The 14,093-nt window shown below is 43.9% G+C and overlaps 1 protein-coding gene across 1 annotated transcript; it reads left to right on the top strand.

Moving 5' to 3' along the window:
- The first annotated feature begins 11,118 nt into the window (after positions 1-11,118).
- On the top strand, positions 11,119-14,093 carry LOC145088840 (Protein kinase superfamily protein). Its single transcript, XM_079027255.1, has one exon. It carries the CDS (start codon positions 11,369-11,371, stop codon positions 13,835-13,837), a length of 2,469 nt encoding a protein of 822 aa, XP_078883381.1. The 5' UTR covers positions 11,119-11,368; the 3' UTR covers positions 13,838-14,093.

The following is a 14,093-nucleotide window of genomic DNA, read 5'->3' as shown; positions in this document are numbered from 1 at the left end:
GTGGATCTGGCTGAGTTCGGCTGGCAGATCCAACCTATACGCCACCTTGCCCACCCGGGCTACGACCCTGAATGGCCCAATGAACCTTGGGCCCAACTTGCCTCGCTTCCTGAATCGGATGACGCCTTTCCACGACGACACCTTCAGGAGAACCATATCCCCGACTTGGAATTCCAAGTTTGAACGACGCTTGTCGGCATAACTTTTCTGCCGACTCTGGGCAGTCTGGAGCCTACTCCGGACCTGCTGGATCTTCTATTTCGTCTGGAGCACCACTTCAGTGCTTCCCATGACCCTCTGGCCAACCTCTCCCCAACATATTGGGGTCCTGCACCTCCTTCCATACAACATCTCGAAGGGAGGACGGTCGATGCTCGCATGATAGCTATTATTAAATGAGAACTCCGCCAACGGGAGTTAGGTATCCCAACTACCTCCGAAATCCAGAACACATGCCCGCAACATATCCTCTAACGTCTGGAAGGTTCGCTCACTCTGACCATCCGTCTGCGGGTGAAAGGAGGTGCTAAAATGCAGACGAGTGCCCAACTCATCATGAAACTTCTTCCAAAACCTAGAAGTGAACCGCACATCTCGGTCTGATATCATTGACACTGGCACCCTGTGCCGCGCCACTATCTCCCTGATATAGATATCGGCCAACTTTTCGGCCGAGATACTCTCCTGGATCGGAATAAAATGGGCGCTCTTGGTCAATCGATCCACGATGACCCAAATCGAATCTACTCCTCACGCAGTCCGGGGAAGCTTTGTGATAAAATCCATCGTAATATCTTCCCATTTCCACAACGGGATATCCAACGGCTGCATCTTGTCGTGTGGTCTCTGACGCTCGTCCTTGACCTTCTTGCAGGTCAAACACCACTCGACGTACCACGCCACATCCCGCTTCATAAAGGGCCACCAATAGTCTAGAAGAAGATCCCTATACATCTTCATCGCCCCTGTATGAATAGAGAATCGGGATTTGTGCGCCTCCTCCATCAAGTTCTGGCGCATGCCTCCGTCATACAACACCCACACCCTATGGTAGGGATGTCAACGGGGGCAAACGGGACGGGGAGTGCATTCCCCGCCCCCGCCCCCGAAATTTCCCGGTTCCCCCGTCCCCGCCCCTGCCCCCAAAATGTTCAGCCTTCCTACCCCCGCCCCCGCCCCCGAATCCCCTTTATTATCCCCGCCCCCTCCCCCGTTCCCCCGCCCCCGATTGATTTTAAGCTGCCTTTTTTTTTTTGCTAAAAAAAGTTGTTATCTAGGTTAAAAGAAGCTATTTTTTAGGTAACAAATAATTATTTATAGCCGAATCTTACATGTTAAAAATAAAAAAGTTATGGCATCTTAAAAACATTATACTAACAACTTAAAAACATATTTTTTGATGAATTTTGGAAGATCAAAATCATGTTATTGTTTATTATGTTTACATAATTAATATATGTAAATATATGTTTAATTTATTAACGGGTTACCCGTGGGGGTTTCGGGACGGGATTGCCTACCCCCGCCCCCGCCCCCGAAATTAAAATGGGGGTTAACCTTACCCCCGCCCCCGTCCCCGCCCCCGATTTTTTAAAAAAAATTCCCCCAAACTAGACGGGGTCCCACGGGACTTTTTGACATCCCTACCCTACGGTGTAGTGTCAATAATCCTCGGCTATCATAATCGAAGGAGGTGACTTGACCCACTATTCGCTCACTCTTCCGATGTTCCTCCTTCATAGCCTCCTGTTGAGCTTCCTGAATCTGCTCTAACAGTGGAGTCACCACCGTCATCCTCATACACACATCCCTGATCGGTGCCGCCTTTCGGCTAAGCGCATCACCCACCACATTGGCCTTCCCCTGGTGATAAAGGATCTCGCAATCATAATCCTTCACCACGTCCAACCACCAACGCTGCCTCATGTTCAGATTCGGCTGATCCATGAGGTACCTCAAACTCTGGTGGTCCGTGTAAATGGTACATCGAACCCCATAGAGGTAATGCCACCAAATCTAGAGGGCGAAGACCACCGCCCCCAACTCTAAATCATGCGTTGGGTAGTTCGCCTTGTGAGGCTTCAGCTGCCTCGAGGCATAAGCAATGACATGTACCCTCTGCATCAATACTGCGCCTAAGCCCGAGATAGACGCATCACAGTAAACCACAAAATCCTCTACGCCCTCGGGCAGGGCTAAGATTGGCGCCTTGCACAATCTCTGCCTCAGAATCTCGAATGCTACCTGCTGCTCAGGCCCCCATCGAAAGACCACGACTTTCCTAGTCAACCGTGTCAAGGGTACGACTATCTTGGAGAAATCCTGAATGAATCTCCGATAGTAGCCTGCTAATCCTAGGAAACTCCGAATCTCGGATGGAGACTTTGAAACCTCCCATCTTATCACGGCCTCCACCTTGGCCGGGTCTACTGAAATCCCGTTCTGGTTGACAAAGTGCCCAAGAAACTGCACTTCATGCAAACAAAACTCACATTTGGAGAACTTGGCGTACAAGCTCTCCCTCCTCAAGGTCTCTAAAACCTCTCTCAGATGCTCCTCGTGCTCCTCCTGCGTCTTGGAATAAACCAAGATGTCATCAATGAAAACTATCACAGACCGATCCAGCATCGGTCTACATACGCGGTTCATGAGGTCCATGAACGCGGCAGGAGCATTGGTGAGCCCGAACGACATCACCACGAACTCATAATGGCCGTAACGCGTCCGAAACACAGTCTTCTGTACATCCTCCTCTCTGACCCTCATTTGATGATAACCTGAATGCAAATCGATCTTGGAGAACCAAGATGCTCCCTGTAACTGATCAAAGAGGTCGTCAATCCTCGGGAGTGGGTAACGATTCTTCACTGTTACCTTATTCAGCTCCCGGTAATCAATACGCATCCGATGCGACCCGTCCTTCTTCTTCACAAATAGGATCGGGGCTCCCCAGGGTGAACTGCTCGGTCGAATAAATCCCTTGTCTAGCAGCTCCTGCAGCTGTGTAGACAACTCCTGCATCTCGGGAGGAGCCAACCAATAGGGTGCCTTGGCTATTGGAGCCGCACCAGGAACTAGGTCGATCCTGAACTCTACTTGACGCTCCGGAGGTATTCCAGGAAGCTCCTCCGGGAACACATCAGTGTAGTCTCGCACCACTGGAACCTCGTTCATCGTCGCCTTACCTGCCTCCCGGGTATCCATAACGTACGCGACATATCCCGCGCAACCCTGCTGAAGGTAGCGCCTAGCCCTTGCTGCTGAACATACTGTGGGTCCACGTTGTGGCCTCTTGCCGTGGATCACCAACTCTCCCCCACTCGGGGTCCTGATCCGCACCAGCTGTTGTGTGCAATCTATCACTGCCCCATTAGGGCTCAACCAATCCATTCCTATAATCACCTTGTTCCCACGCAACGGAATGGGAACCAAATCCACCAAGTAGTGCTCCTCAAACAACCTTAGAACACAATCCCTGAACACTGCCGATGCTCGCACTGATCGATCATCGGCAATCTCCACCTCTAAAGGGTAATCCAACGTGCCCGAAGACTCAGAAATCTTCTTGCTAAGCATAAGAGAAACAAATGATCGAGTAGCCCCCGAATCAAACAACACCTGAACTGGAATACCGTTCACATGGAACGATCCTAAACAGAGCACATACATATAGCATATCAAAATTGCAGCAACATAACATAAAGCATAAATAAAAAAATCATACTCGTCACCACATCGGGCGTGGCGCGTGTCTCCTCTGTAGTCAGCTGAAAGGCCTGGCTCCTCACCACTAGAGTCTCTGACTTGCCCTGCCAGCCATCTGTGATCCTCAGAGTCGCTGGAGCTAGCGCCTTCACTGGCGCTGATGTTGCTGTCAACTGGGGGCAATTGGACCTCTTGTGGCCCCTCTGGTTGCAGTGTAAACACATCAACTCAAATGTCTGAACAACCGAGACAGGGGCAGTACAATCCATGCTAAAGTGCTCTGCCTTGCCGCACTTGTAGCAGCCTGATGATCCCAATCTACATGCTCCCTCATGCGACCTGCCGCATTTCCCGCAGCGGCCCGACCCTCCTTGGCCTTTCGGCCTACCATCTGATCCCTTGGGCTTCTTCCCTGAAGCCCCAACCACCTGCCCCGTCTCTGCCTTTCTCTTTCGAATGTGCTCCAAATCAATCTCCCTTTCCCTCGCCCTGGCAATCATAGACTCCAGGGTACGACAAGATGAAAAGCTAACATGCTCCCGGATGTCAGCCCGTAGCATGTCATGATAGCGGGTCCTCCTCATATCCTCATCTCCCGCATACTGGGGCACCGGCAATGCCCTCTCCCGGAACTTGGCGGTGATCTCCGCCACAGTCACCGTAGTCTGCCTCATGTCTAAAAACTCTCTGGCCAGCTGTTGAAGCTCGACAGCCGGCGCAAACTCTGCCCTGAACCTGGTCACAAAGTCCGACCAGGTCATAGCCTCAACAGCCGAGGCTCCCAATGAGTCACCGACGGACTCCCACAAATCTCTAGCTCGGTCTCGTAAACATCCTGCTGGATATCTCACCTTCGACCCCTCGGGGCAGAAGCTGGTCAGCTGTGCAGACTCAATGTCCGCAATCCATCGTCTGGCTGCAATGGGGTCCTTCGCCCCATGGAAATCCGGCGCACTACTGCCCCTGAAGTCCTTAAAGGACAGTGTGCGAGATCCTGATTGGCCAGATGCCATGTCACTCCTGAACGCCCTGAGGCGGTCCTCCATCAGCTCAACTATCCCTTCCTTGATCGACCTGAAAATGATGGGGGTCAACTCAAGGATGCCTCTGGTGATATCTGACGCGATGAACTCGCATAGCCTCTCGTCTACTGGCTCGAAACCTGATCCTGAACCCGATCCCTCTCCAGAACTGCCACCAGCTGGCCTCTGGCGTAGTACCACCATTCTACAATACACACAGACAACCATTAGTGATACTGATACCCCTAAAGGGATCACATCTATTTCAAGTTCCCTAGTCTTGTCTCATCCTTCCTTAGTTCGGGTACGGATCCTCTGCTTTCAGTAGTACGGGCCCATACTACCTTCCACATCTATCCGTACCTTCTCCAAGGACTGCCTTGACTCCACCAGGTCCCTCTCACTACCGCTGATCACTGCTATACTCATCCTAGTCTTACCCTAGGAAACCTCTGACTCCACCCAACCCAGTCCTCGGCTGCTGAAGGTCTCTTTGTAATGCCAATTAGCCATTACCTGAATACAATCACATGCAACGAGGCTCGGATAATCCTTCGAGTAAGGGACTCATCCCTACAACGGTTAGGAATCAAACAAGAGCTAAGCAATAGGGTCAAATCCAGCACTATGAGATTACTCAACCCTGATCACATGTGACTTTAACGTATTCACCTAACAACTAACTCCCATCACTCAAAGCCTTCATAGCACAAAGCAAACAACATTCGGATAAAAAGGAAACAATCTCAAGCAACTCTATCCTCATAACAGGAACTGCACTAGCATACAATGCTAAGCTCATACTATCAGGCATAACCTAGTCAGGCTATCCTACTGCTATCTACTCAATTCTAGCATGCAGTTTTTCATACACCGAGGCACATAAAGCAGGCACATAAGGCATCACTCCTAGACCCTTAGTCCTATTCTAGCATGCTGTTCTACTGAAACTGATAAACATAACATAAGCATGTATGGGTACTTTGGGGAATACTTACTTGAGCTCGCCCGGTCACGCACATCACACACTTTGTTCCTTCTTAAAACTCTTTACTTAGCTTTTAGAAAACATTTTCTTCTTTAAAATCTTTTAATCCCTCGATTTGAGTTCAGACACCCCCGAAGGTGTGTCCGAATCCCTCAAACCAAGGCTCTGATACCAACTTGTAACAACCCAAATTTCACGTCCAAAAAATTTCTTTTTAAATCAAAACTTTTAGAAAACGATTGTAATTAAAAACACTGTTTGGTCAAACCATTTCATAACATACATCATGTCTGGAAAACCGAAACATGGAAACAATCAATTATCAGAGTACAAAATCCCAGAATGACTCATGGTGCAGAAAACAAGGTGCGTGTATGATGTGCCGCTACCGCGCCAGCTCCTTCCCCCTTGAAGAAGAGGTACCTGAAAACAAAACTGTAAACCGTAAGCACGAAGCTTAGTGATTTCCCCCATAATACCTCATACCATACAAACATACAAAGAACAGATAGGAGATACGGGCCTCGCCCACACTCCGCTATCTGGGAGATACGAGCCTCTCCCACACTCCCTCATACGAGAGATACGGGCCTCGCCCACACTCTGCTATTTGAGAGATACGGGCCTCGCCCACACTCCATTATCAGAGAGATATGGGCCTCGCCCACACTAAACTACTAAACCATAACATACAAGTATCACACAGACAACGAGTATAAACAATTCTATCATACTGGCATATGTCATAATCAAAATCAACCATGAGATACGGGCTCTGCCCACACTCCGACACTAACATATCGTCTATACAGGCCGGCCTTGGTGCCTTAGACCCGTTACTACTGGAAGGAAACTCACCTCGAAAAGTAGCTACCGAAAGTCTGACTGCTAGACGTCTGGCTGCTGCACCGGTAATCCTCCGGTTACAAATCCATAAACATAGATTAGCCACTCATAAATACCCTTAGGTCAATTGACTGACCCATCCCTGGTCCAAGGTCAAATCCTTGGTCAAAGTCAACTTCCAGTTGACTGGACTCGCCGAGTTATGGCACAGACTCGCCGAGTCCTTCTCCTACTAACCCGGTCCTACTCGCCAAGTCCTTTCCACTCACTGAGTCACCATTAACTCACTACTCGGGACTATAGAACCGACTCATGATCCGACTCGCCGAGTCCGAGAGCAACTCGCCGAGTTCCACGAGCAGATCTCCTACTCGCTTCCAAATCCTCAGCAGAGCATCCCGTAAGAGGATTTGGGGTTTTGGGACTACGTTAAACTGCTAATTCCGCATGCAGATACGAAGGGTTGGACCTTCAACACTTAAACCCCTCTTACTCAGTGAAACTTCATATGACTCGCCGAGTTTGAAGAGCAACTCGACGAGTTCCAGGCAATCTTCATAGGACTCGCCGAGTCTAAGACCATCTTCATAGAACTCGCCGAGTTCCACTTTTGGACTCGCCGAGTCCCTTCGACCCACTTCCCATACAGACCAAATCTGAGACATGCAACACTTCTAAACCATAGATCTATGCTCCTAGGGCATGCTTATCACGTAAAGTTGCAAACTTTACGTGCATGCATGGCCCTATAAGCTCAAGAAGGCAAATCCAAGCTCTTTAAGAGGTCATACACTCAATAGGGACCTCAATAACTCCAACCACAGAGACTTTATACTTCTAAGATGTCCACAAGATCCCAATCTGAAGTCCTTTCAGAACTTAGAGCATAAATATACGGAGTTTGAGGTTTTAGGGCTTGAAAACCACTAATTTGGGACAAAAAGGGGATCTAATGAACTAGTGATCAAGGTAAGAAGCTTTCTACCTGAATGGAAGCTTCTCACAGTGTAGATTCTGGATCTACCTCCCCTCCTTGCACACTTCAACCTCCTCTTCCTTCCTCTAAGCTACACACCTTCTCACAAAGCCAAAATCACTCTTAAGAACAATATGGGGGCTAGGGTTTCTTTCTACAGCTCTCTGGAAGTGTTAGGGACAAAGGAGGCCAAGTTAGAGCGTTTAAATAGGGTGTAAACACCCGGATTAGGGTTTTTGTCCAAACAGGGTCTACTCGTCGAGTCCGGGGACCGACTCGCCGAGTCCAAAGTTCAACCCTTGCGTCTTATCCTGTTCCTACTCGGCGAGTTGGTCCTTGAACTCGTCGAGTCCAAGGCAAAAATGCATAAAATTAAAAATATTAATCATAAGGAGTACATACCAGGAACCAGGTGCTACACTTCAACTCACCGAGTTCCCATGAATCACAGAATCGCAAAAACATGTTGCAGCTCGTCGAGTTTTTCTCCAACTTGTCGATTTCTTCCCTTTAACATTATCAGGACTGTTCAAACCAACTCATCGAGTTCCTCTATGAACTTGCCGAGTTCCTCATAGTTCTATTCTATTAAGCCCTTTCCGCAGATCTAAGGTTCCAGAATATAGATCTACAATGTTCCTATGGTATACATCTGTAAAGTCGACAACTTGATGGTTTTACATGCCTCAAATGGACCTAATCTTGAGATATAGGAACCTACTTCTATGGATATGGTCTTTTCTTGGGCATGAACAGGTTTAAGACCCTTTTTATGAATCTAAGGATCAAATAGCACTGAGAACGGAAGTCTTTAACATCAGGACTATGAAGGTTTATCATGCTCCAAAACTGGGATAAAAAAGACCCAAAAAACAAGACTAAGAGAGATCCAAGCCATTAAGCATCAAGTTTGAGACTTTTTTACCTTAGAACGTTTCCAAAGACGGACGAGGTCCCAGATCTAGCACTTCTCCTCAAGCTCAATGACCTTCTATTTCTTCCAAGTCCTTCACCAAGCACAAGAACACACAAAAATCCACTCAAAACCTCTAGTTTCTCAACAAGGAGCTCACAATACGATTTAGGGTTTTAGGGAAGATGATGAGGGGCTGGTGGAAAGATTAAGTCCGTTAAATAGAGTGCATAACACTAGAAATTAGGGTTTCCCCTCTGCTAGCCTACTCGTCGAGTTCATGCCTCTCAACTTGTCGAGTAGGTTACTTAAATCACGCAGCCTATATGATCTCTACTTGATGAGTTTGGGGACTCCAAATCGTCGAGTTGCTCTTATAATTTGAATAAATAGTAAATTAATTACATACCAGGATCCAGGCGTTACATACTTACTTCTAAAAGTATAAATGACTGTGGAAGTTTGAATCATTCAAATTAATCAAGAAGTATAAACATGCAAAAATAAACACAAGAATAGATAATTGAATAAGGAGGATAGGGTTATTGAACATCCCTACTAGAGAACGGTTATCTCATAAGGGTATTATGGTGGATTCGATTCCCTATCCCAATTGTTCTTCTACTGTGGAGAATTGACCATATTTTTGCAGGGTTATCGAGCTGATTGTTTTATAGTCACAGATTGTTGTTTGGTGGGCTTTACAAATTCCTTCTCAACTTTCCGTGGAGTCTCTTATCCAGTGGTCAAATTCTACTTCTTTGAGAGTCGGCCAACTAAAGGCCTTTAATGCAGTGGTCTTGACTTCTTTTTGGTGCATTTGGAATTTCAGAAATCCTGTGATTTTTGGAGCGACCTTCCCTTAGGATATTCATGCTTTTTGATGATGTTGTTTATAGGGTTTTTTGGATTTCTAATAGGTGCACAAAATTCAAGATTAGTTGGAGCTCTTGGCTTTATAATCCTATTTCTGCAACAATTTTGATGTAATGTTTCTTTTCTAACTTCTTGCTAGTTTTTATAAAATTTCACCGTTCCTTTATATATATATATATATATATATATATATATATATATATATATATATATATATATATATATATATATATATATATTACATAAGCAAGCTTTAAATTGTAAGGTTTGTTATAAAAACATTATGCTTTAACAAAACAAAATCTCGAATAAAAAATATGGATAACAACTTAAAAGGGTAACCTATTTTTTGATTTATACACATTTAGTCATTGAGATTTTTTTGTTCATATTTTCCCGTTGAACTTATTTGAACTGTTCAAAAAAACACCCTTATGACATGCAATCATACGTTTATCCGGTTTTCGACGTATTTGACAGTTCCGCCGATGCTCCGATCATCTTCTCCGGAAAGTCTTCAACGTTCATGATTTTTCCGACGAACTTAAGAACTCCTGTCTATTATCTCCTTCTGTGCCTTTCTTCTGTTTTCTCATGAACTCAAGAACTCCAATACATACATCAAATTTGTGATGGACACACACATACATACACATCAGATCACCGTTCATCATCTTCAACCTCCGACCATTGTGTTCTTAAGCAAATCTAAAACGATTTCTTGAGCAAACTTTAGTTTTTTGAAGAATAAAACCTTAGAAACGATTTCATGTTTGATTTTTGAAGAGCAAACTTAATTTATAGAAAGGATATCGAAGGGTTTTGAATAAAATAAATCATCCATGGCAAATCTAGCAAAAAAACAAAATCATACACACATGCAAATATGGGTTTGTGTTCTGATCTAACACACACACACACACTCACAAATATAAAGAAGCTCTCAATAACACGATGAACAACCCTAATGAACCAGATAAAGATCTCAATAACACGATGAATAGACTCATCAAATAAACCTTAGATTTTGAGTTTATTTCAGAAGAATCCAACTGAAAGTCGAATTCTTTCCGGATTAAGCTTACAAACTTGGACCTGGGGGTAAGTTATTTTTTCATAAATCGAACACAAATGAAGATGAATACACACACGCAATGAACACACATATACAAACGTTCGATCTATTTGAAGCTCACAAACTCCAGGGTTTTGAACCCAATTCTTGAAATTTCGTTTTAGGGATTTTTGTTTCTTCACCTCTAAACAAAAACAATAGCATATTAAAAAAAAAAAAAAAACTTCAGGCTCGTTAGAGTTATTCACACCCACCGATCATAAAGATTAATTGTGTACAAAATAACAAATTTAAAAGGTAATCGATTATTTTATGTATAAAAAAGAAAAAAAAACATTAACTATTTAAATCATTATCTCTCAAATATATATATATATATATATATATATATATATATATATATATATATATATATATATATATATAGTTAAAGGTTAAAATGAGAACCAAAAAATGTTAAGAACCGTAAGAGCCTCTAATTTTAGATGTTTATAAAGAGTTTAGGGTTTATGGTTACCCTAAACTTTTTATAAACATATAAAGTTAGAGGTTCTTACGGTTGTTAACCTTTTTTGGTTCTCATTTGAACCTCTCTCTCTTTCTCTCTCTCTCTCTCTCTCTCTCTCTCTCTATATATATATATATATATATATATATATATATATATATATATATATATATATATATATTTGGTTGAAACTACTCCAAAATCATTATCCACATTAACCATTGTTTCTATTGGTATCTCTTATTTCTTCATAAACCCCATGTGCATCATCACACTCAATTGTCAAAACCCACCTTTTCACCCACCATCCTTTTTTTTTTTTTTCAATCTGTATCAGCACAAACTTCCACTTCCCTTTCTAAATTCTCTCCCATACTCAAATGAATACGCTTCAAATCTTCCCATTCTTTGTCTAATCGTTCCCCTACCTTAAGAAACCCACAAACTTTTCCAACAAAAATGGCTACAAAGTTCGTCAGTTCTTACATTCTCTCTCTAACTCTGTTTTTGTCTCTCGTCTTTGTGTTTTCCATGGCTTTCACACCTCAAGACAACTTCCTCATCAACTGCGGTTCAACCACAAACGCCATGGTCGACGGCAGAGAGTTTTTGGGTGATTCAAACAAACCCGGGTCGGATTTTCTGTCTTCAGACAAATCAATCACTCTATCAAACCCGAACCGAAATTTATCCGAGCTCTACAGTACTGCGAGGGTTTTCACTAGTCCGTCGACTTATGGTTTTGGGATCAGTAAACCCGGAACGCATTTGGTACGTCTCCATTTTTCTCCGTTTAATTCTCAGAATTTTAAACTCAGCAGTTCAAATTTCAGTGTTTCATTACATGGGTCTTTGATTTTGAACAATTTTCGTACTGAATTCACTATTGTAAAGGAGTTTATCCTCATGGTAGATGAAACTCACCTCGATATAATGTTTGATCCTTTGGGGAAAACCGGGTTTGCGTTTGTTAATGCAATCGAAGTGTTCTCTGCTCCAATCGATCTTATCGTTGATGGTGGAGCAAAGTCGATTAATGCCGATGGAGTTCAAGAATTCAAAAATCTGTCATCGCAGATTTTAGAAACTGTTCATAGAATCAACGTAGGAGGCTCAAAATTAACACCATTTAACGATACCCTTTGGAGGAATTGGGTTCCAGACGAACAATTTTTAGCTATAAAGTCATCTGCCAAAATCGTCACCACCACACAGCTCCCAAATTATCAAAAGGGGGGCGCCTCAAAAGAAGTCGCTCCAGAAAATGTTTATATGACTGCTCAAGAAATGAACAGGGGAAACCTACCCATGAATTCCATCTTCAATCTCACATGGGGTTTCCCAATCGATTCGACAATTGGTGTTCGCCATTTCGTTCGATTACATTTCTGTGATATCGTTAGTCTTTCAGTCAATCAGCTCTATTTCAATGTATTCATCAACGGCTTCCTTGCTTATAAAGATCTTGACCTTTCATTACTTTCGTTTCATGTGTTAGCATCTCCATTTTATGCTGATTTTGTTATCGAGTCGGATCATTCCGGGGTTCTTGCAATCAGCGTTGGCCCGTCTGATTTGAGTACAAGTTTGAGAAAAAACGCAATCTTAAACGGGGTTGAAGTTATGAAGATTGTGAATCCCGTAAGTCGGGAATTCAGATCGAAAAAGAAGCACATTTGGATTTTGATACGTTTGATCGTGGGAATCTTAATTCTTTTGTCTTCTGCAATTCTCGCAATCTTCATTCTTTTGAAATTAAGGAAGAAAATTAAAAAGAAAACAAGACGTTCTGAAAGTAACGGTTGGACTCCATTACGTGTTCAAGGAGGTAGCACACATAGTAAATTCTCAGAAGGAACACATAATATTACCACCAAATTAAAGATCCCATTTGTCGATCTACAATCAAGCACCAACAATTTCGACAAAGATCTAATAATAGGTTCGGGCGGATTTGGTATTGTTTACAAAGCAATTCTTCGCGACAACTTTAAAGTTGCGGTCAAACGAGGTGTCCCCGGTTCCCGACAAGGTCTCCCGGAGTTTCACACGGAAATTACAATTTTGTCCAAGATCCGACACCGCCACCTCGTGTCCCTAGTCGGGTTTTGTGAAGAACAATCAGAGATGATCCTTGTCTACGAGTATATGGAAAACGGCCCGTTAAAGAATCACTTATACGGGTCGAATTTGCCTCCATTATCATGGAAGAAAAGGCTTGAAATATGTATCGGGGCGGCCCGCGGGCTTCATTATCTTCACACGGGTTCGGCCCAAGGGATTATTCATCGTGACGTGAAGTCGACAAATATATTGTTAGATGATAATTTCCTCGCGAAAGTAGCGGATTTCGGGCTTTCCAGATCCGGCCCGTGTTTGAGTGAGACTCATGTGAGCACGGGCGTGAAGGGTAGTTTCGGGTATTTGGACCCGGAGTATTTTCGGAGACAACAACTTACGGATAAATCGGATGTTTATTCTTTTGGGGTTGTGCTTTTTGAAGTGCTTTGTGCCCGACCCGCGGTTGACCCGTTGGTGGGCCGGGACGAGGTGAATTTGGGGGAGTGGGCGGTTCAATGGCAGAAAAAGGGTTTGCTTAAACGGATTGTGGACCCTCGGATCGTAGATGAGATAAAACCGGAGTCATTGAAAAAGTATGGGGACACTGCGGAAAAATGTTTGGCGGATTATGGTGTTGATAGACCGACTATGGGTGATGTGTTGTGGAACTTGGAGTATGCACTTCAGCTTCAACAAACCGAAGCCATAACCGAAACCGTGAACCCATCGGATGTGGGTCAGACCGGTGCACCGGAAATTGTAGCCGGTGTGGGTGTGGGTGTGGGCTCTAGCAATGGTGATGGTTCGCTTTCGGGCATAAGAACAAGCCAAGTGTTTTCCCAGTTGGTGACCAATGATGGTAGGTGAGGGAAGAAATGGGCAGTGGGCCTAGATAATGAAGGGTTAAAATGACTTTTTAGTGTGTGTTTTTGTTTGGTAGTGAATGATGATAATGATACCAGCGATGCTAGAAAGCCTTGTGACATAAATGTCGATGGGAATTCACATTGTACAACTCTTGAATATATCCGAAGCTACTGTTGATGCTTAATGTAATAACTACTGGTTTTCAAATTATTGACAAACCGGTTATATATTAATTTTATTATTATTATTATTATTA

This window comes from Lactuca serriola, chromosome 2 (genome assembly GCF_051521515.1).
Source record: "Lactuca serriola cultivar US96UC23 chromosome 2, Lser_US96UC23_V15, whole genome shotgun sequence".
Taxonomy (NCBI): Eukaryota; Viridiplantae; Streptophyta; class Magnoliopsida; order Asterales; family Asteraceae; genus Lactuca; species Lactuca serriola.
The sequence above is the reverse complement of the archived record's forward strand: the minus strand, read 5'-3'. Positions and strand labels throughout refer to the sequence as shown.